Below are 24,615 nucleotides of genomic sequence, written 5' to 3'. Positions count from 1 at the left end.
ACTTAGAATAAAACTCTAAGCTGTCTACGTACCTCTGTGAAGAGGATCAAGTGATGCCGTAGTTCAGAATGGGTGATTTTTTTTGAATGTCCTAACTTTTGCCTAGACCGTCTTTTTCGAGGTACAGTTTATACTCTTGCGGGCCAGGAGTAACATGTATTTTATGCTCTTGCTTTAAGGATCATAGCGACTTGCAATTTAAGCTCGTATTTTGAGGAGCTTTGGAACATGAAGATTTTGCTCAAATTTGAAGAGTTTCATGACATGAAGTTTTGGCTCGCGCATTCAGGAGCGTTGGAATATTTTGCTCAAATTTGAAGAGCTTCATGACATGTAGTTTTGGCTCGTGCGTCCAGGAGCGTAGTAATTTGAAGATTTAGCTTACAATTCAAAATGCTTCACAACTTGAAGACTTGTTCAATTTTGAAGAGCTTTGCAACTTGAAGTTCGACTCGAATTTGAAGAGCTTCGTGACTTGAAGATTTAGCTCAATTTTGAAGAGATTTGCAACCTGAAGTTTGGCTCGAATTTGAAAAGCTTTGCGACTTGAAGTCTTTGCTCTACTATGAAGAGCTTTCGACTTGAGTCTTTGCTCGAATTTGAAGAGCATTGCGACTTGAAGATTTTGCTCAAATTTGAAGATCTTTACAACTTGAAGACTTTGCTCGAATTTGAAGAGCTTTACGTCTTAAAGATTTAGTTCAAATTTGGGGAGATTTGTGATCTTAGTATAAGCTCATGTGCCAAGAAGTATTATAACTTGCAGTTTAGGCTCGTGTGTTGAGGAGCATTATAACTTGCAGTTTAGGCTCGTACGTTAGGAACTTAGTGACATGCATAGACTCTTAGTTTTTATTTTTAGATGAAAACTTGCCCCATCCTCACCTTCTTGTTCTTCTTCTTCATCGTAAGACTCAAAGACAAGTAGCGCTTGGTCTCCACTTGTGGCCATATTTTGTTTCATATCATGAGCACGAGTTACTAGTTTTTTAAATATTTTGGGCTTTATAGCTTGTAAGATATAGCGAAGACTCCAATGCATGCCTTGAATGCACATTTCGATGCCAGAAGTTTCACTAAGGCGATCCTTGCAGTTAAGGCTTAAGCTCCTCCGGCGGTTGATGAAGTGAATAACTGGCCCATCCTTTCGTTGATGTGCCTTTGTAAGTTCGACCATGCTTACGATGCGTCTTGTGTTATAGAAACGATTGAAAAACTCTTGCTCTAACTTCTCCCAACTATCGATGGAACCATATTCGAGATCCATGTACCAATCAAATGTATTACCTTTGAGAGATCGAACAAACTGTTTGACAAGATAATCGACGTATGTTCTAGCATTATTGCAAGTTTTAACAAAGTACACTATATGTTGTTTCGGATTTCCCTTGCCATCGAATTGCTGCAACTTAGGAGGTTGATAACCAACATGCATTTTCAAGTTATCAATTCTTTGCGTATATGACTTCTCATATGTGAGTGATAATTTGGACGACGACTCAGGCTTATCTTTGATAGCCTCCATGATGAAGTCCTTCAATTTCACAACGAGAATCAGACCTTCAGCGGAGACTTATATCCCTTTGGTTGTCGTTGCTTACTTTTCGGAGGAGTTTCTTTTCGCTTGTGACCTTTGAAGATTTAAAGGTATTTGTGTGGATTCTCCTTCTACTATGATATCCAATTTATTTGTATAATTGGAAAGTTTAGCATCTTGATCGTGCACGTGATTTGACAAGACTTCAACTGCTTTCGTCAAATTTGCAAGTTGTTCTTCTACAGTAGCATGATCACCGTAAAGGATGAAGAATGATATGGATCATAATTGGGATATAGCATAAAGGTCTTATTTATGGAGACTAGAGTTGATCCAACGCTCAAGTCATCATCATCGGCTTGGATGAAAGATTTCTTGGACTTCGATAAACTAAGCTGTGCAAGAACCTTTTCGATCCTTTCGACGACGTCGTTCCCTTTTTGGGTCGTGTTTGCAGAGGATCCTGCTCCTTTTGAGGGTGAAGGCCCAAAAATAGGGGTTGATACAGACGACTCTTGGAGTGCTTGTTGTCCTAAAGAGCTTGCTTTGCTCCTTGTAACTAGCCCAAAGCTTCCAAAGGTAATATCGAGGATGCTTTCTACATTAGTATAGAACTTGAAATTAGCAGCCTTAGTGCAAGTTGATCTGGAGTTAATTTTCTGTGAAGCCATTTCGATGATCTTGAACTTTGGTGATTGAAAATTTGAGATGAGAGACAGAGATTGTCCCACCGGGCATGCTAGAATTTGTAGAGGATAAATTTGTGTCAAGAAAATAATCGATACTGAAAAAAATATTACAACAATCATATCATTTTATTTCAAATAATATGAGTGGTACAATCTCTATGATTTCTCTGATTCTTCTTTCCAGTAGTAAATAAATTCAAGGGTCTTTGAGCTTGATCTTGAATTTAAATTTGACTTGATTTATCCATCACAAATGTCTTGATAGTCGCAACGAACAATGGTTTATCATGAACAAGTAGCCTTGAACTTGAACGCTTTGTATTTGATTTCGTTCTTGATCTTGAACTTGACTTCTTGAACTTGAACTTGATTACTTGAAACTTGAACTTGATTGCTTGAAACTTGAAGCTTGTAGAGAAGTTTACGGCGTTTGATCCACTGGCTCTCTTTTGCTTCTTGTTGTAACTTCTGATATCTTTTCTGAGTTATGAAGACTCCTATTTATAGTTGTGGAAGAGAAGAATTGTAATGAGAATAAACTCTTTTCGATCAATCAGATTGAAGTGTGATAAAGCCGCATTTGATTGGCCAGAACATGTCACTTGCACATGTGGCGCAATTTTATTGGCCTTTTAATTTAATTTGGCATGCTTTGTCATTTTGATAAGTGTCATGAACCTATTAGCTCTTCCGTTTGACTTGGCGTGCCATGTCGTTTGACACGTGGCACCAAACTGGGCCTCTAGGAAGATAACATCTTGGGCTAAATGAAATGGGCTCATCATTTGCAGCCCAAGTAAATGGACTAGCCCAATGAGTTTGGACTTATTTATTTAACTTATGTATATTGAACTAATATAATTAATTTAATTATATTGGCCCATATATTTGTTTGGACTATTACATATTTAAGATATAGTTCAAAATATTCTGTTAAATTTAAATCCAATAAATTTTGTATGCCTACAATTACATCATGTTAATAGTATTTTTTGACCGTTTTAACCTTACAAAGACAAATTGAAACCGAGGGAGTACTATTAAGCGAGGTTTGAGTTTCGTCAGTCAGCTTACATGGAAGCTCCTGCTCAAATCACCTATCCATCCCCACCTCAAAATCCAGAAATTTACTGAAACATACTACTAAAAGAATGCATCAAGAATAACTACCAAAACATGATGCCATCATAAAGTTTTATATTCATCGAGTACGGTCTATTCTTATGGATAAAAATCCAATAAAATCTCTGTATCTGATATTTCTTGTAGTGCAACAAGTATGAGACCTCAAAAAAGCCTTCATCAATGTGAATTTATGTGATCGATTAAATAATTTCTGGAATAATGAATGTAATATAAAGTGGAATAGAGAGGGTAAAAATCTTTTCTATTTTCATATAATCATATTGTGATCGATTCTTTGCAAATCCTTATTTTCTTGCCGGTTGAAGCTTGAAACTCTTCTTGTGATAGGGAAAAAAAACAATATTTATGTAGCATATGAATCAGCAACTATTAATACTAGTAGTATTTGTGTTAGTCTTATATTTTTTTTTTATTTCTACTTGCTATTTCTTTCGTTTTGGTTTTCTTGCTATCTTGTTGTTATATTACTGCGTGTTGCTATTGTTTTTTTTTTTCATCTTTCTTTAAGTCGGGGGTCTATCGGAAACAGCCTACCATTTCAGGATAGGGGTAAAGTCTGCGTATACACTATCCTTCCTAGACTCTACTTGTAAGATTACATTGAGTTTGTTGTTGTTCTACATGAAGCAGTAGCTAAAATTAACGTATACATAGGGGTGACAAAACAGGCCCAAACCCATATAACCCGCCCAACCCGCCCAAGTGTTAATGGGTTTGGGCTAGAGTGATTTTGTAGATGGGCTGAATTGGGCTAGCCCAAAGTAACCCATAAAAAAACACTAGCCCAAATTGACCCATGATAGTGCCCAACTATGACCCATGTGAGTGCCCAAATTTAAGCTGGACATATGTGAACTTTCACTTATGCTCAATCAAATAAAAATATGAGTAATTCATTGTCCAGAAAAATGAAATTTAATTTATAATCTTATGATGAAATAGAATTATTTTATATGGTCAAGATATTTATTTTTTTATTTATAAATCAGATTGTGGACCAATCATACTCTTTAGAATATTTAAAAATAAAGTAGGAATTAATTTAATCTTAAAAGTAAAAGAATAGATCTCATATATTATTATCTTTGAAAAGTTTCATTTTTAGAATACAAAATATTAGTTCGTCGTGAAATCAAAATGAAAAATAGAAATAAAAATTTAGTTGGGATTGAACTAATAGCTATCAACTAACCGTACTTTTGCGACATAGATGATTGAATTAGTATTATTCACAAAAAATTACCTAGCAACTTAAATGATTCTCTAAAATTTCCATTTTTTTTTTATCAATTACAATAATTAACAAGGTCAATACTACCATATCTAAGAAATCGAATTAGTTGTGATCTTAGTCACATAAAGAGTTGCTGATGGTGTCTTACAAAAGAAAACTCAAAATAAAAGAGAAGAGATACAAAAAAGGTAAAGATTTCTCATGACATTGGTTGTCTTACAAGAAAAAACAAAAAGATATTACATTGTAAAAATAATAGGTCAAGTTGGACGGGTTGAGCTATAATCCATTGTTTAGCCCATATTGATCCAACTCATTTCAACACAAGTAACATTTGGGCAGAGTTGGGTAATGACCCATTTATTAGCTCAGCCCATTTTAATCCGCCCAATTGTAGCCCAACCCGCCCATTTGATACATAAGCATCCTTCTTTTCTGTGACTTCATCTTTTTAAGTTTTTCTTTTCAGTATTTTTATATGGTTTGTATTTCCATTCCTCATTAATGTATCGTCTTCTATATAAGGAACAAATTAAAGCCTTTGTAAGCAGTGATCACGAGATGCACCTTACTGTCACCGCTATATATATAATACTCACACATTTACAGTATATACAACAGCTAAAAAAAGCTATCCACTAGCATTACTTTCACGGGTTGAAAGTCTTGCCTTATCAAATTTGGCACATGAACTCCATAAAAATATGTAACAGCAAATAAACTCTGCCTTACCACTATAAATACAAAGACCAATACTTAAATAATATATGTTCCATCTTTCTACAAGTAATAATGGGGAAATTCTTTGAATTTGTTATATTGGCATTTTTATCTTTTTTCTTGTTGACAACTAAGGCTTGGTCACAACAACAAGAGCCCCAAGTTCCTTGTTTTTTCATATTTGGGGATTCACTTGTTGACAATGGCAACAACAATGGGATACTTACTCTTGCTAGGGCCAATTACATGCCTTATGGCATAGACTTCCCACAAGGCGCCACTGGTCGTTTTACTAATGGTCGTACTTATGTCGATATTTTAGGTATATATTTCTTTAAGATCCTAAGATATACTGATGTTGTATATAACTTTAACTCTTTCTTCAATTTGTTATGCTAAAAGCTTATAGTACCAACAATTAGTTTTTATTTTTTTAATTTGTTTTTTGCATTACTCTAATTAATGTCTTTTGGAACATTGTGCATTTGGGAATTGGGATAAAATGCAGCTCAACTTCTTGGCTTTCCCAACTATATTCCTCCCTATGCAAGAGTTCGTGGTCGAGCACTATTAAGAGGAGCTAATTATGCATCAGGAGCTGCAGGAATTCGAGATGAAACAGGAAATAACTTGGTATACATAAATAAAAAACTTCATTTTATTTTTTTGGTTTATATTAATGTTCCTAATATGTTTTAAGTTCGAGTTTAACTTTTGTAACTAACGGTACAAGAGAATAAGATCACCAAAAAGATAACTATACAAGTAACTTTCATAATAAGTAGTAATTACTTGGAAATAAGACGCGTAACTTGCTACAACACGTTAAATTACAGTGTAAAAATTTCCTGTACTATCAATGCATATATATATTTATGCTTTAAAATTCTCTCTAACAGTAATTGCTCGTATTAATGTAGGGGGATCATATGCCAATGAACCAACAGGTAGAAAACTTTGCAAGAACTGCTGAGGAGCTGAGGAGATTATTCAGAGGAAATAACAACACACTAAATGGCTATTTGAGCAAATGTATTTTCTACTCAGGATTGGGAAGCAATGACTACCTCAATAATTACTTCATGACTGATTATTACTCAACTCATTCACAGTACACACCACAAGCCTATGCTACTGCACTTCTTCAAGATTATTGCAAGCAACTATCGGTTAGTGGATTCAAACTTATACCAACTAAATCGTCACATTTTTCTTATAATGAACAAGCAATCGATAACCTTTTAAATTAGGGATCTTTTCATTAATAGCTAACTAATACACTGATTATACATATATTATAATGGATTACTATTAGAATATTATACTATGGGCGGTCATTTTTAGTTTAAGCGATTGAGTGTATGACTATTTAGGTTAATTCTTCTTTAAGGGGTTATCACTTTTCCGTTTCATTTACGTGGCGGTATTTCACTAGGCATGAATTTTAGTTTTAAACATATATCTTAGTATTTCTATGGCTAAAAAAATATGTCATTAAGAGTAAAATTAATGAGAAATTTAAGGTTAATATTTTCTAAATATGTAAAAGTGCAATTACTTTTGAAGACGAACTAAAAAACAAAAAGCCACATATAATATAGAATATAGGGAATAATAAAATGGATTAACGTATATACACTAACACTGAAAATTATACTAGCAATGTACTTTTAGCTGTTGTACGTAGCAGGTAGCCTGCCTTAATTTTCTGGTAAACTAATAATCTTTTCATGTATTCAGGAATTATATAACTTAGGAGCTCGGAAAGTTGTGGTAACAGGAGTAGGACAAATAGGATGCATACCCTACGAGCTAGCAAGGTACGATGGAAATGACAGCAGATGTAATGAAGAGATCAACAATGCTATTCTCCTCTTTAACTCTGGACTCAAAAAGCTGGTTGTTCGTTTCAATAAGGTTTTGCCTGGAGCAAAGTTTGTCTTCTTGGATTCCTTTGAAAGCACCAAAGATCTTGTAGTCAATGCAAAAACTTATGGTAAATATTCAAATACTAGTATTTGTTATTTAAATATCAACAAATTCATGTCCAAACGCCTACTACTATTAACAAGTTATATGCAATTATGGGTGGTAATTTAAGCCCAAACTTGCTCATTGACACGTCCATTGTTGAACTAAGCCCATTTTGACCTAGCATATCTAAAGTTTGGTTGATTTTTATTCCAAATTGATCCATGAACAACTTTGCTAAATTATCTTTAAAATAATTCTTTTTTGATTGATATGTTATATATAACCATACAAAAGAAAAAAAGTCTTATTTGATAATTAAATAATTCATAAGAAAATAATGTACATTAATTAAGAGTTGGTTGAGTTGGGCTATGACCTAAATTTTAGCCCATCTTGACTAGCTCATCTTAGGCCAAGTAACTTTTGGGATCCGCCCATTTATTGACTCAACTCGTTTTAACCTGTCTAAAATCAACTCAACCCGCCCATTTGGCACCGATATATGCAATTATTTCATTTTCCCATGATCTCTAATTCTGTGCAATATATATATAGGATTTGAAGTGGTGGATAAGGGATGCTGTGGAGTGGGAAGGAACAATGGGCAGATAACATGTCTTCCTCTGCAACAGCCATGTGATGATCGTTCCAAATATATATTTTGGGATGCTTTTCATCCCACTGAAGTTGCAAATATTATCCTGGCCAAGAAATCATACAGCTCCATCTCAAAGACATTTGCTTATCCTATAAATATACAGCAATTAGCTAGGCTCTAATTAATGTAACGACTACATGTTGAATTGTTTGGTCCATGTCTTTGGAGTGCTTAGCTTCATTTGGTTTTTGTTTTTCTCTCAGAATTGTCTTTTGCTATTGAATTTCAATATATTAAGGTCATGTACTCAACATTCAATTCCCTCTTGAATTGTTTCTCTTTTGAATGTATTGTTTCGTAAAATGTAATTATTTGGTATAGGTCGATTTTATATTTTGATGAGAGTATCCCTAACTACAGTAGCGAAACATAATAACCAGGGATGTAGAAAGAAAAAAGATGAACAATTAACAAAAATGCCGCCCACCTAATCTATTAAACTAAAAATAACCGGCAATTATATAATAAATGTATAGTTCATGTATAAGATATGTATAACTGTGTATAATCAATGTATAATATATGTATATATGCTAAAAAAAGTAAACATTGAATATTCGACTGGCTATTTGTGTAACAATCCCAAAAAATTGACTATTTTTAGAAATCGTTTTATCTTTAGGTCATCCAACTTTACTTGATATAATATAATCTTATAAGAACGGCTACCTGAGTACATTTAAAGACTACAATATTTCAAGGACGCTTTTGTCACTATTTACCCTTAAAATGGATAACAATTGAGTTTATACCCGGTTTTAAATATATGTGGATTGATTCAACACAAATAATCAAGAAAGTTAGATAAATGAGTTGAAGACGCAATGAATAGTCAAACCAGTCGTAACGTTATGGCCTAACTTGAACTTGGATTGGGCAATAATTTCTGTCCTTGGTTGGGTCTTGGGTTCGAAGCCAATCGAGAACAAAGAACAAAAGTAAAGTAAAGACTTTTTAGTAGCTAGAAAGTAGAGAAATAATTTTATATTGTCTTGGTATGCGTGTTACAATGTGTCAATTGAATAAAAAGCATCCCCTTTATATAGTAGGAGAATTTCATCAAAATGTAAAAATCCTCCTTTCTAGTCAATAACTGATACACTACCGACATCGGGCGAGATCCGCACCGTGATATCCGATTGGGTGCGGATATCACGGCCCTTTGTTAGTCATGTGCAATCGTTTACAGTTCTTTCCGAGGTCTTGGAGCTCGTTCTGGGTTTGGGGAGTGTTGTCTTGTTAGGCCAGGTGGCGACTATCCCGCTCCAGCCTCGATTCAAAGAGTTTTCAGATTCGGTCTCGATCTCATGCATTCATACTTTTACTTCGTTTGACTTATCGAAAAGTCGGTGTGTGCGCAAACCCCGAGTTCACCCATATACAATCACTAAATTTTATACTTGTTGATAAATTGCATTTAATTTGTTTTAAAATATTTAGCATTTCAGAAAAATAAATCATTTCTTATGTCTTTCCTTTAATTACTTTATTTACTTTATTTTTGTTCAAAGATGGAAGTATTATATTACTTGACCATCGTACATAGGCCGCTGGAAGGGGACGAGGATGCGTCCTTATACGTTGATCCCTCTATTACGGGACAAACTGGGGCTATTGCGGGGGAGAAGATGAGGAAAAGAAAGTCCTCGGGCTCCCCGGTTCCTGAGATGAAGCCAAAAAAGAGGGCAGCTTTTTGGGCTTGTAAGCCCAAGAAGAATACAAAATCCCGGGTACCGGATTCCGACTCGCTTCGCCGGCTCAGGGATGAGTCTGAAAAAGATGGCATCTTTGTCGCTCATGGATCAACCCCTGCCGGGGAGCAAGCAACAACCGAGGAAAGGATCCACGAGGCCGATCCCTTTCCGACTAGAGAGGCCGAAGTGGAAACGAGGATTGTGATCTCCCGAGAAGCCGTTTCTGTTCCGAGAGGCGACCGGTGTGATAGACATCATCGAGACGCCCTCCTATACCGAGTCCATGCTTGAAGAGACCCAAGCGGGCAAGGAAAAGTCAAGCGAAGGGGTTCACGGCGCAGACAACCCTCTTCACTCCTTTTTCGTTGGCGTGGACATGTCCACTTTAGAAGATTTTTTCGGGCTGGGCGACCTGGAGATCCCGAAGAAGGACGTGCCCTCGGAAAATGGTGGGCAGAGTTCAAGCCCAAAACTGGTGAAGCAGTTTCTCGCACCGAGCGTGGACCCCGGCCGTAAGAGAACAATTATTCTTACGGTGCCGGAAGATGACTGGGCTCTATCCGCTCCAGTGGGCATAGCTAGCTACCTCTGATTCCTGGTGACAGAGGAGGACCGAGAAAAGATGAACGAGTTGGGTGCATCAAGTCTCTTCAACGAGGCGTAACATGCGCTGAATCGGGTAAGACATCAATACTTTTACACTCTCTTGTGAATTCCACATAAGTTTTTATATCTCTTACTGTTTTCATTGTTTTACAGGCCTCAGTGCTTCACTATGAGAGCATCCTCCGGTATCGCTTTGAAATCAGCCAGCTTGAGTTCGAGCTCAAGGATCAGGTCCAAAAGAAGGACAAGGCTTCTCAATGAGCAATAGGACAGGGCCATCAAGGACCATTAGGCCGAGTTGGATAGGGCTCAAAAGGAAGCTTCGACCCTGAAGCGGGAACATGCCGACCTGGTTGAAAAGGTAAAGTTCTTTGAAGCTAAAAATGAGGAGCTAGTCATGGTGACTAATAACACAACCTCGTAGGTCCAATAGAAGATCGACCTGATCGACCGGCTCTAAGTCGAGATGAATGAGGTCTAGGCCATAGCCGACGGGTGAAAACAAAAAATGGACCTGCTGGGTTCGGAGAAAGAAAACCGCTAAGGAGGAGCTGGCATCGGTTGAGAATCAACTCCGTGTGGTGAAGGACAAAGCTGACAAATGGTCTCGGCTGAATGATGATCTCCGAGTACTGCTGAGCTCGGACGTCACAGAGCGGGACACCCTCGGTAGAAAATATGAGGTTGTGAAGTCCAAATAGGACACAACCTCCGCCGATGCCGAAGAAATGGTGGCCCAATACAAGGCCTATGTGGAGGCAACCACGACTCTCTTGAAGGCAAAGGCTGAATATATGAAGCGGCTGTCCCGAAGAGAGACCCTCGAAGAGATTCACACCCGAGGTTTTGACCTGTCGGCTGAGATCGAGGAAGACAAAAAGCTCGAGGTCGAGGCGAAGGAGATTTATGAGTAAAGATGCCGAAGGCTCAGACGGTTCTGGCGAAGAGTCGGGCCCTGTTGAAAACCAGGCGTTGATGCCTTAGTACTTCTTTAGCTTTTGTCTCGTGTATTTGTTTTTGTTTATTTTGAGGCCGTTTTTATTGGGCCTTTGTAAATATATTTATGAATATATATGAAATTTTCCCTTTATAGTAAGATCGTTTCTTTACTTTTCCAATATCATTTCATAATTTCTATTCACGTAATGTTTTTAATGCCTTAGCATAGAATCAAATGTAGTCATAGGCCGTTCGTTTTGCAGAACTTTATTTGCTCGAGGCTTTGAAAACTCGATGTGACCAGAAGTTTTTTCAAGATGCCTAAATGATTTTAGATGATGCTTTTGCAGAGGGTAACCTTTTAGCAGGTTTCGAGTTCTTATAAAGGCCTTATTTTCTGATTACGGGCTTCGAACGTCTCCGAGCCATTTTTAGGGTGACCATAGCCTTTTCTATTTGGGCACCGCCTAATAGGTTTGGTGCCTATGGGATTTGGTGGCCCTGGTTATCCAAACTTTCTTCGGATGACAGTTCCCAAATAGGGGTAGCCCTTGGGCTCGATAGTCCCCGAGTAGGAATAGCCCATGGGCTCTTAGGATTCGGAATTTAAGAGGCAAGAAGATGTGTAATAGCAAGGCAGAACTTTCCATTCATTTCTCAGTATGTAAAGTACATGATCGAAAGCGCATAAAAACTTGTATCACAGCTAAGGTGGACTATGTGAGCACGGTTTATACGACCGTTTGGCCCTTACAGTGAATCCTAACCACCAAGCCTTAGCCTCTAGTATACAAATTTTTTCCTTTTTCCTTGCTAAAAACCTTAATCCGAGGGTAATGGCCTCCAATATTTGAGGTCGAGCTTGAGAGGGCTCAGGTACTGTTGACATGAAATGAGCGATCATTGACTCCGGTTTGAGACCGGTCTTCGAATCTAAGTTACCACGTTTTAGTGTCGCCTCATTAAAAACAATGCTGAAAAACCCATTTTGGGACAAAACGGTTCGAGGAAAAAAGAGTGCAACGCGTGATCAGTCCTAACATCCATATCCATCCTTGGTCATTTACCTGCAAATGTTAGTCCCATTCATAACATGATTAAAGAGTAATTGGGTTCGTACCTTAGCGGTAGTACCGTTTTAAGTGCATCACGTTTCAGTTGTTCGGTAGTTGCACACCGTTTCCTGCTTCGAGTTTGTACGGGCCTTTGCCGGTAATTATGACGACTCGATATGGTCCTTCCCAATTCGGTCCTAGCTTCCCCTCGTTCGTGTTCCGGGTGTGTAATGTTAGTTTCCTCAACACCAAGTCCCCAATCTTAAAGTGTCGGAGATTGGCTCTTCAGTTGTAGTATATTTCTATTCGCTGTTTCTGGGCGGCCAACCGGACTAGGGCGGCCTCCCACCTTTCATCAAATAGTTCTAGGCTCGTGATCATGGCCTCACCATTTGACCCTTATGTCGCATATTGGAACCTAAGGCTCGGTATTCCCACTTTGATTGGTATTAAGGCTTTGTCCTCATAGACCAATGAAAACAGGATGGCCCCGGTACTAGACTTTGAGGTCGTACGGTATGCCCACATGACTTCGGGCATGATTTCCTTCCATTTTCCTTTGGCATCGGTCAACCTATTTTTCAGGTTTTGAAGTATGGTCTTGTTTGTTAATTCCACCTGTCCATTCCCACTAAGGAGGTAAGGTGTTGATAGTATCTTCTTAATATTGTGATCTTCAAAGAATTTATTTACCTTGCTACCGATGAATTGTTTCCCATTATCCCAAACGATCTCGGCCGGTTTTCCGAATCGATATTTTATGTGGTCCCAGATGAAGTCAATGACTTCTTTTTCCCGGACTTTCTCGAACGCTTGAGATTTGACTTATTTGGAAAAATAATCGGTCATGAATAGTATAAATTAATCCTTATCGGGTGCCCACGGTAGGGGACTGACGATGTCCATTCCCCATTTCATAAATGTCCATAGGGACAAAACCGGGTGGAGTAACTCTCTTGGTTGATGGGTCACTGGTGCGTGTCTCTGGCAGTTGTCGCATTTTCGTACCAAGTCCTTCATATCCTTCTCCATTTTGGCCCAGTAATAGTCAGCCCTGATTAACTTCGGAACCAAAGATTCCGCCCCCGAATAGTTCCTGCAAGTGCCTTCGTGAACTTCTCTCAAGTCACCTGGCTAACGGGCCGTCGAATGTTCTTCTGAACAATGTCCCTTCGACCAACCTAAACCTAGCAGCCTTTGTATGCAGGGCCCTCGATTCTTTGGGATCTGAAGGCAATTTTTCGGTTTTCAAGTAGTCTATGTATTTGTTCCTCCAATCCCAAGTTAATCTTGTCGAATTTACTTCGGCGTGGCCTTCTTCTATTGCCGATTTCATGACTTGTACTACCGTTCCCGAACTGAATTCGTCGACATCGACCGATGAATCCAAGTTAGCCAGAGCATCGACCTCACTATTCTGTTCTCGGAGCACGTGCTATTGGGACCATTCCCTAAAATGATGCAGCGTTACCTGTAACTTGTCTAAGTATCTTCGCATTCGTTCCTCTTTCACTTCGAACGTCGCATTAACTTGATTCACTACAAGGAGGGAGTCACACTTAGCTTCGATCACCTTGGCCCCAAGGATTTTAGCCAGTTCGAGACCTGCAATTATGGCCTCATACTCGGGCTCATTGTTAGTCAATTTCACAGTTCTAATAGACTGCCTATCTACATTCCCGGTAGGTGGTTTCAACACGATGCGGAGATCGGACCCCTTTTCGTTCGAGGCACCATCTATTAAAAGGGTCCAAATTCTTGAGGCAGTCCTCGAGGTTAACAGTAATTCCCTTTCGACTTCGGGTAATAAGGCCGGCATAAAGTCGACCACGAAGTCTACCAAAATTTGATATCTAATGGCGGTTCTAGGTCGATACTTGATATCGTACCCACTGATTTCGACGGCCCATTTGGCCAACCGACCCAAGAGTTCGAGTTTGTGCATGATGTTCCTCAGTTGGTAAGAGGTTACGACACATATGTGGTGGCATTGAAAGTACGGTTTTAACTCCCGGAGGTGCTTAACAAAGCGAGCGCCAATTTTTCCAGGTGCGGATACCTTGTTTTGGCCTCGCCTAGAGTTCTACTGATATAGTAAATAGGAAATTGCATACCTTCCTCTTCCCGAACTAAGACTCCATTTATCGCCACCTTAGAAATCGCCAAGTAGAGGTATAACTGTTCGTCCGCCTTCGGAGTGTTCAGCAGGGGCGGACTTGATAGGTACCGTTTGAGTTCTTCCAAAGCTTGTTGGCACTTCGGGGTCCAGGAAACATTCCTCCTCTTCTTTAATAGTGAGAAAAACGATGGAGTTTCTCCGAGGATCTCGATATGAACCGGCCCAGGGCAGCTATACGCCCGGTCAACCTCTTAACGGCCTTGATGTTGTCCACCATGTTGATATCTTCTATGAATTTGATTTTTTTGGGATTGATCTCGATTCCCGATTGGATACAATGAACCCGAGGAACTTTCCCAATCCGACTCTGAATGCGTACTTCTCCGGGTTCAGCTTCATATTGTATTTCTTCAATATGTCTAAGGTTTCCTGCAAATATTTCAAATGGTCCTCTGCTCGCAGGGACTTGCCTAACATGTCGTCAATATAAACCTCCATTGATTTTCCTATCTGTTCTTAGAACATCCGGTTTACTAAGCGTTGATAGGTGGAACTAGTGATCTTTAATCTGAATGGCGTTACGTTATAATAATAGGTGCCGAATTTAGTGATAAAAGAAGTCTTTTCCTGATCGCCCAGGTCAATCCAAATTTGGTTGTACCCAGAATAGGCATCGAGAAAGCTGAGTATCTCGTGCCCGGCCGTTGCGTCGATCATCTAATCGATGTTAGGCAAAGGATAAGCATACTTAGGGCATGCCTTTTTCAAGTCTTTGTAATCTACACACATTCTTAACTTATTTCCTTTTTAGGCGCTACCACTATGTTAGCTAACCAGTCCGGGGTACTTAACTTCCCGAATTGACCCTATTTTAAGAAGTTTAGATAACTCGTCCTTGATGAATGCATACTTGACCTCGGACTTGTCTCCTCTTTTGTTTGACTGGGTGGAACTTTGGGTCCAAACTCAGCTTATGAGTGGTTACCTCCGGCGGGATCCTTGTCATGTCAAGATGGGACCAAGCGAAACAAGCTATGTTAGCTTTAAGAAACTTAATGAGTTTTTTCCTGAGTTCGGGGGCTAACCTCGTGCCCAAGTATACATTTTGATCCGGTAGGTGTTCGATCAATATGACTAGCTACAACTCTTCAACCGTCGATTTGGTGGTGTCGGTATCATCAGGATCTATGAATGATCTCGAAACTCTATAATCCTCCTCGTTCCTCCGGTCCGGCCAGGCCCCATATCAATGGTTGCTATTTAACTTCGGCCTTTCTGGTTGGCTCCGTGCTCCTTAATGTCGAGACGGAGGGCACCAGGAGTACTTCATCTACTGCAAACATCTCCTTTGCAGCCGGCTGTTCTCCGTATACAGTCTTGATTCCTCTGAATTTCAACGCCTGGTGCAAGGTTGATAGTACCGCCCTCATGTTGTGAACCCATGGTCTTCCGAATAGAGCGTTATATCTCATATCACCTTCGATCACATAGAACTTTGTTTCCTGGATAGTCCCGGCGATGTTCCCTGTTAGGGCTATCTCCCCTTTAGTGGTTTCGCATGCCATGTTAAACCCGTTCAACACCCGGACTGCTGGCACTATTTGGTCTTGTACTCCCAACTGCTTTACGACCCTCGATCTGATGATGTTGGCCGAGCTAACTGGATCAATCAGCATATGTTTAACTCGAGATTTATTGATAAGTACGGATATCACCAGTACATCATTATAAGGTTGTACTATGCCCTCGGCATCCTCGTCGCTAAACAAAATAGTTCCCTCCAAGATATAATCTCGGGTGCATTCTTCCCTCATGATAGATACTTTAGTGTGCTTTATCATTGACCCTTGAGGGACATCGACCCCTCCAATGATCATGTTGATGATATGTTGAGGTTCCTCTTGTTCGGTCTGTTTATTGGTGTCCCTGTTTCTGAAGCGGTTTTTGGCTCGATCACTCAAAAATTCTCGTTGTCACGACCCTAAACTCCCTCCGTAGGATATCGTGACGACACCTAGTCTCTAAGACTCAGGTAAGCCTGACAATATGCGGAAACATTATATAAGAGATTAAAATTTGAACATCCCAACATTTTCATAAATAGAATCTACCAAAACTCAATATGTACAATCCCAAAACCTGATGAGATATAAGTCACAAGCTCTAGATATAGTACCGAACAATCCTATACATCAATGTCTATCAAAATATAAAGAAATAAGAAAAGTACGGGATAGAAGGGGACTCCGACGCCTGCGGGCGCGGGCAGCTGTACCTTGAAGTCTCCAATAAGCAAGCCACACAACGCTCTAACACCGAGGCTGATAGGATGTACCTGGATCTGCACAAAGCATGTGCAAAAGCCTAGTATGAGTACACCACAATGGTACCCAGTAAGTGCCAAGCCTAACCTTGGTAGAGTAGTGACGAGGTCGGGTAAAGGCCCTACTGGAGATGATAAGAAACAAGACAGAGATAATATGATATAATGAAAATGACAGGGAAGTGAACAATAAAGAATTTATGGGAAATAACAACACAGAATCAAGGAAAGCTAATACAACATGAAAGGAAAACAAGAATTTTACATGTTAAGGAAAACAAGAACCAAACAATATAGCAAATAAACAATATCAACAGGGGTACTCCCGAGGTATCGCCTCATAGTCCCAAATCGTAAAAACAAATCACAGTTTCCTTATATCACCGCGGGAGCCTTTATAGACCTTATACCACCGCATGCATATCAATAATCACAACGACATGACATAAACCTTGTGCAACAATAACAATCGCACGGTAGAAACCTCGCGCAATGATAACAACAACACGATAGAAACCTCATGCAAACAACCAAACATTCACCTTAACAATAATACAAAAGCCAAAACACAACAACTAAATAAATGATATGTCAGGGATAGGAATTTCAAGTTAAGAATTTCCACAGTTAAGTAATGAATACGAAAATCAAGAAAAACAAGTAATTCACTTAAACATGTGATACAAGTGGCAAATAGGAGATAAGACAAGTAGACATGTGAAATTAGGCTAAACATGATGACTATAACGTGCTAAAGTAACTCAATTAAGTCATGAAATGGAAACTACGTAGCTAAACCGGAATTTAAACATTTAGCCCGTGTACGCACTCATCACCTCGCGTACACAGCCTTCGCATATCACAAATTATCACATGTTAGACAAATTACTTACCTTAAACCATGCTTAATCAATCAATTAGAAGGCCTTTCCCTCGATTTTCCAAATCCAAACGGCTCGAATCTAACCAAAACAATTTCATACAATAAATATAACTATAGAAAACTAATTTAAATAATGAAATAATGATCTTAGCTAAGAATTAAAAAATCGCTCCAAAAAGTCGACCTCGGCCAACGACTCAGAACCCGAACAAAATCATAAAATCCGAACACCCATTCGATATCGAGTCGAACCATAAAAGAATTATCCAAATCCGACCTCATTTAGTCTTTCAATACCCAAAAACTTGGTCTAAGAACTTCTACACTTTTTCCCCAATTTAAAACTCCAAAACCATAATTTAAAGGTGTAATTAACAATAGATACATGGGAATTAATCAAAAACGAGTCAAGAATCCTTACCCAAACGCTTCCTCTAAATATCTCTCAAAATCTCGCCTCAATTCGAGCTCTCAAAGTCCCAAAGTGAAAATGAAGTCGAACCCTCGATGTTTCCCTTTTCTGCCCAGCGACTTCCACATCTGTGGCCTTTGGGTCGCTTCTGCAGCTCCGCACCTGCAGAAAAACCATCGCAGGTGTGGTCCCAACTTAAATCTAGGGCTTCCGCTTCTGCGAATGAGGGCTCGCTTCTGTGGGAAAAAAGGATCGCACCTGCGATCAAGCTCCAAGGATATTTCCCCAGTTCCACTTCTACGAGGGAACTTTCGCATCCATGAGTCTGCTCTTGCGGACATATGAACGCACCTGCGATCCTAGCTAGGTTAGACCAAATCCACTCCTGCGACCAATGGCTCACATTTGCGAGCCCGCACCTGTGGCCAATCCCTCAGTAGGTGCGAAGACACCAGGACCAGCCCAGTATCAGAAAATTCCCTAAGTCCAAAAATGATTCGATTTCTATCCGATTCACATCCGGGGGCCCCGGGGCCTCGTCCGAATATACCAGCAAGTTCCAAAACACATAATAGACCAACTCGAGGCCACAAATCACATCAAACAACATCAGAAACACAAATCACACCCCAATTCAAGCTTAATAAACTTATGAACTTTCGAATTCCAAAACCAATGCCGATTCATACCAAAACAACTCCGATTAACCCCAAATTTTGCACACAAGTCATAATTGATATTACAGACCTATTCCAACTTACAGAATTGGAATCAGACCCCGAGATCAAAAAGTCCACTCCAGTCAAACTTTCTAAAAATCTTCCAACTTTCTAACTTTCGCCAATTAACACCGAAATGACCTACATACCTCCAAATCAACATCCGAACATGCTCCTAAGACTCAAATCACCATACAAAGCTACTGGAACCGTCAAAACTCCATTCCGGAGTCGTCTTCACACAAGTCAAACTATGAACAACTCCTACGACTTAAACTTTCAATTTAGGGACTATGTGTCCCATTTTACCCCGAAACCAAAAACCAAACCTCACGACAAGTCACGTAACCACAGTATAACACATAGAAGGCAATAAAAAGAGGAGTCAGGGCTAATACACTCAAAACGACCGGCCTGGTCGTTACATCCTCCCCCTCTTAAAACAAATGTTCGCCCTCGAACGAGTATAAAGACATACTTGAAGTGGTGAAAAGATGAGGATAACAGATACTCATATCATGCTCGGTCTCCCAAATTGCCTCCTCGACTGGCTGACCCCTCCACTGGACCTTAACTGAAGCAATGTTCTTCGACCTCAACTTTCGGACCTGCCTGTCCAAAATGTTCACCGACTCCTCAACATAAGATAGATCCTTGTTCAACTGGACTGAGCTGAAGTCTAACACATGAGACGGATCGCCATGATGCTTCTGGAGCATAGAAACATGGAACAATGGATGATCTGCAACTAGACTAGGTGCTAGTGTAAGTTTGTAAGCCACCTATCCAACCCTCTCAAGAATATCAAAAGGCCCGATATACCTAGGGCTCAACTTTTCCTTCTTCCCAAACCTCATAACACCCTTCATGGGCGAAACCCGGAGCAAGACCCGCTCCCCAACCATGAATTCAACGTCGTGAACCTTCTAATCCGCATAACTCTTCTGTCTTGATTGAGCTGTTCGAAGTCGATCCTGAATCAATTTAACCTTTTCCAAAGCATCCTGAACCAAGTCTGTACCCAATAGCCTAGCCTCACCCGGCTCAAACCAACCCACTGGAGACCGGCACCGCCTACCATACAAAGCCTCATATGGGGCCATCTAAATGCTCGACTGATAACTGTTGTTGTAGGAAAACTCTGCAAGCGGCAAAAACTGATCGCAAGAACCCCCAAACTCCATCACACATGCACGAAGCGTATCCTCCAATATCTGAATAGTGCGCTTGGACTGTCCATCCGTCTGAGGGTGAAATGATGTACTCAACTCCACCCGAGTACCTAACTCATGATGTACGGCTCTCCAGAACCGCGATGTAAATTATGTAACCCAGTCAGAGATGATAAATACTGGCACACCATGAAGCCTGAAATTCTCGTGAATGTAAACCTGAGCCAGCTGCTCTAAAGAGTAAGTAGTCACCACTAGAATGAAATTAGTTGACTTGGTCAATCTATCAACAATCACCCAAACTGCATCAAACTTCCTCTGAGTCTGTGTTAGCCCAACAACAAAATCCATAGTAATCCGCTCCCATTTCCACTCTAGAATCTCTAGCTTCTGAAGCAATCCACCTGGTCGTTGATGCTCATACTTCACCTGCTGGAAATTTAGGCACCGAGATACATACTCCACTATGTCCTTCTTCATTCTCCTCCACCAATAATGATTCCTCAAGTCCTGATACATCTTCGCGGCACCTGTATGAATGAAGTACCGCGAACTGTGAGCCTCTTTGAGAATCAACTCACACAAACCATCTACATTGAGCACACATAGCCTGCCCTGCATCCGTAATACACTGTCATCTCTAATAGTGACCTCCTTGGCATCGTCATGTTGAACCGTGTCCTTGAGGACAAGTATATGGGGGTCTTCATACTGACGCTCTCTGATACGATCATAAAGAGAAGACTGAGAAACCACATAAGCCAAAAAATCGACTCGGCTCAGAAATATCCAATCTAACAAACCGGTTGGCCAAGGCCTGAACAATTAAGGCTAATGGCCTCTCTGCTACCGGTAGATATGCTAAGCTACCCAAACTCTCTTCCTTGCGACTCAAGGCATCGGCCACCACATTGGCCTTCCTGGGATGGTATAGAATGGTGATATCATAGTCCTTAAGCAACTCTAACCACCTCCGCTGCCGCAAGTTAAGATCCTTATGTTTGAACAGATACTGTAGACTCCGGTGATCGGTTAGACCTCACAAGGGACACCGTACAAATAGTGCCATCAGATCTTCAAGGCATGAACAATAGCTGCTAAATCAAGGTCATGGACAATATAGTTCTTCTCATGCACCTTCAGCTGTCTAGACGCGTATGCAATCAACCTTCCGTCCTGCATTAACATCGTGCTGAGACCAATGCGTGATGCATCACAATATACAGTATAAGAACCCAAATCTGTAGGCAATACCAACACTGGGGCTGTAGTTAAAGCAGTCTTGAGCTTTTGAAAGCTCTCCTCACACTCCTCGGTCCACTTGAACAGAGCACCCTTCTGGGTCAATCTGGTCATAGGTGCTGTAATAGATGAGAAGCCCTTCACAAATCGACGGTAATACCCCGCCAAACCAAGAAAACTCCAGATCTCCATAGTTGAGGACGGTCTGGGCCAACTCTACACTTCTTCAATCTTCTTCAGATCTACCTTGATCCCCTCACTCGACACCACATGACCCAAAAATACCATTAATCTAGCCAGAATTCACACTTCAAAATTTTGCGTATAACTTCTTTTTTCTCAAGGTCTAAAGCATAGTCCTCAGGTACTGCTCATGATCCTTTGGGCTTTGGGAGTACACCGAAATGTCGTTAATAAACACAATGATGAACGAGTCAAGATAGGGCTGAAATACACTATTCATCAAGTACATGAATGATGCTGGGGCATTGGTTAGCCCAAACGACATCATAAGGAACTCGTAATGTCCATACCGAGTCCTAAAGGCACTCTTCGGTATATCTGGCTCCCGAATCTTCAACTGATGATAACTTGAACGCAAGCCGATCATAGAGAACACTCTGGCACCCTAATTTTGATCAAATAGATCATCAATATGTGGCAATGGATGCATATTCTTCACTGTAACTTTGTTCAACTAGCGATAATCAATACACATTCACATAAAACCATCCTTCTTCTTTTTCAAATAAGACTTGAGCACCCCAAGGTGACACATTGGGCCGAATGAAGCCCCTATCAAGCAACTCTTGCAACTGTTCCTTTAAATCTTTCAAATCTGCTAGGGCCATACGATAGGGTGGAATAGAAATGGGCCGAGTGCCCGGTAACAAATCAATACCAAAGTCTAAATCTATGTCGGGTGGCATGCTCGGAAGATCCGCCGGGAATACATCTGGATAATCCCTCACTATCGAAACTAACTCGACGGTAGGAGTATCAACACTGACATCTCTCACATATGCCAGATACGCATCACACCCCTTCTCAACCATCCACCGAGCCTTTAGAAATGAAATAACCCTGCTAGAAACATAATCTAAGGTACCCCTCCACTCTAACCATGGTAATCCTGGCATAGCCAAAGTCACAGTATTGGCGTGACAATCAAGAATAACATGATAGGGAGACAACCAGTCCATGCCCAAACTAACATCAAAATCTACCATATTGAGAAACAATAGATTGGTTCTGGTCTCAAAACTACTAAGAACAACCTAACACGACCAATACACACGGTCAACAATAATAGAATCTCCCACAGGTGTAGACACATAGACAGGAGAACTCAAAGAATCAGGGATTCACCCAAATATGGAGCAAAATAAGATGACACATATGAATAAGTGGAGCCTGGATCAAATAAGACTGATACATCTCTATGACAGACCAGAACGATACCTATGATGATAGAGTCGGATGCAACTGCATCCGTCCTAGCAGGAAGAGCATAATATCTGGCCTGGCCTCCCCCTCTAAGGTGACCTCCACCTCGAACTGACTGTGGGGGGTGGAGTGGTAGCTGGTGCGGTAACCAAAGTCTGTGGACCTGGTGTAATCCGTGGAGCCCGAGTAGTCTGTGGAGGTGCACCCCTCCTGAGTTTGGGGTAATCCCTCACTATATGACGAGTGTCACCATACTCAAAACAAGCTCTCGATGGGTGTGGCTGTTGAGGCTGGCTCGGGCCTGATCAGCTAGACTGACCACTGAAAGCACCCCGTACAAGAGGTGCACTAGATAATGGCGGTGCATAATAGGGAGCCTAAGTCTTAGGAGTGGCCGGAATACCGTTGGAAGCTGGAAGTGCGAAATGAACAAGGTGACTCACATAGCCTTTACCATGACGAGCTGCAGCTAGGGCACGAGTACCACTGTATGTGCCTGAATCTCAAGACCTCTTAGCCTCCCTATCCTCTCTCTCCCGAGTCAACATACCCTCTAATCTCCTAGCAATACCCGCTACCTACTGGTATACGATGTTCATCTCTAACTCTCAGGCCATGCTAAATCTGATACTGGGGTTGAGCCCCTTGATAAAACGACAGACCCGCTCTCTAACAGTAGCAATCAAGGTTGGTGCATGCCTAGACAAATCATTGAACCAGACCGTATACTCCGACCCGATCATAGAACCCTGGTGCAATTGCTCAAACTCTGCGCGCCATGCATCTCTTAGACTCTGGGGGACATACTCCCTGAAGAACATATCCGAGAACTGAGTCAAAGTGAGTGAAGCTTCCTCGACCAGACTAGCCAACTTATATGCCCGCCACCACTGATAAGCTGTTCCTCTGAGCTAGAACATAGTGAAAGCAACCCTACTAGACTTCGCAATGCCCATAGTACAGAGGATACAATGGCACTTCTCAAGAAAACCCTGGGCATCCTATGATGCCAAGCCACTGAAAGTAGAAGGGTGGTACTTCTTGTACCTCTCGAGCCTAAGCTACTCCTCCTCAGAAGCTGTTGCCCTAACCTCGGGCTGAATTGGGGCTACCAGCTTCACTGGTATGACCTCTGGGACCTGGTCAACCTGGACCCACTGCTCTTGGGTACGGGCGGTGAGAGTCTGTGCTCCTCCTGAGATGTAGCAGGAGCAAGTGGGATCAACCCTGCCTGAGCTAAAGTGCTGAACATGCTCAAAAATTGGGCGAGAGTCTCCTGGATAGCTGGTGCAGTAACAGGCATCTCAGATGCCTGCCCTCCAACTGGAGCTACTGGTGGCTCTTATATAGAAGCTCATACGGGTGCCCTGGCTGCACCACGTGAACGTCCTTGGCCTCTACCTCGGCCCTGACCTCTCGCGGCTCTAGCAGAGGGCGCGGGTGTCTGGTCATCTGATCCAGCTGTACGTGACCTCACCATCTATGAGAGAATAGAAAGACAGAAATTTAGAATTCGAAGTCAAATATTTCGCACGATAAAGAATCAAAGAAGTGAAGCTTTTCCTAACAGTTTGATAGCCTCCTGAAGATAAGTACATAAGTCTCCGTACCGATCTGCGAGACTCTACTAAATCTACTTGTGACTCATAACACTTATTAACCTAGAGCTCTTATACCAACTTGTCACGACCCCAAACTCCCTCCGTAGGATATCGTGACGGCATCTAGTCTCTAAGACTAGGTAAGCCTAATAATATGTAAAAACATTAAATAAGAGATTAAACCTTGAACATCCTAACATTTTCATAAATAGAATCTACCAAAACGCAATACGTACAATCCCAAAACCTGGTGAGATATAAGTCACAAGCTCTAGATACAATACAGAATAATCCTATACATCACTGTCAATCAAAATGTAAAGAAATAAAAAAAGAACGGGATAGAATGGGACTTCGAGGCCTACGGGCGCGGGCATGTGTACCTTGAAGTCTCCAATAAGCAAGCCACATAACGCTTTAATACCAAGGCCGATAGGATATACCTG

At 40.8% G+C, this 24,615-nt stretch overlaps 1 protein-coding gene across 2 annotated transcripts; it reads left to right on the top strand.

Annotated features, from left to right (window-relative positions):
* Positions 1-5,364: 5,364 nt before the first annotated feature.
* LOC107769523 (GDSL esterase/lipase At1g33811-like) lies at positions 5,365-8,289 on the top strand. Of its 2 annotated transcripts, none has more exons than XM_016588751.2 (5): positions 5,365-5,624; positions 5,835-5,959; positions 6,247-6,495; positions 7,067-7,322; positions 7,856-8,289. In XM_016588751.2, exons 1-5 carry the CDS (start codon positions 5,399-5,401, stop codon positions 8,077-8,079), a joined length of 1,080 nt encoding a protein of 359 aa, XP_016444237.1. In that variant the 5' UTR covers positions 5,365-5,398; the 3' UTR covers positions 8,080-8,289. The 2 variants fall into 2 exon arrangements, with proteins under 2 accessions (XP_016444237.1, XP_016444236.2); XM_016588750.2 differs by having other exon boundaries at positions 5,365-5,648.
* The last annotated feature ends 16,326 nt before the right edge of the window (positions 8,290-24,615 follow it).

Source organism: Nicotiana tabacum, chromosome 4, assembly GCF_000715075.1.
Source record: "Nicotiana tabacum cultivar K326 chromosome 4, ASM71507v2, whole genome shotgun sequence".
Taxonomy (NCBI): domain Eukaryota; kingdom Viridiplantae; phylum Streptophyta; class Magnoliopsida; order Solanales; family Solanaceae; genus Nicotiana; species Nicotiana tabacum.
This window is presented reverse-complemented; position numbering and strand designations above follow the sequence as displayed.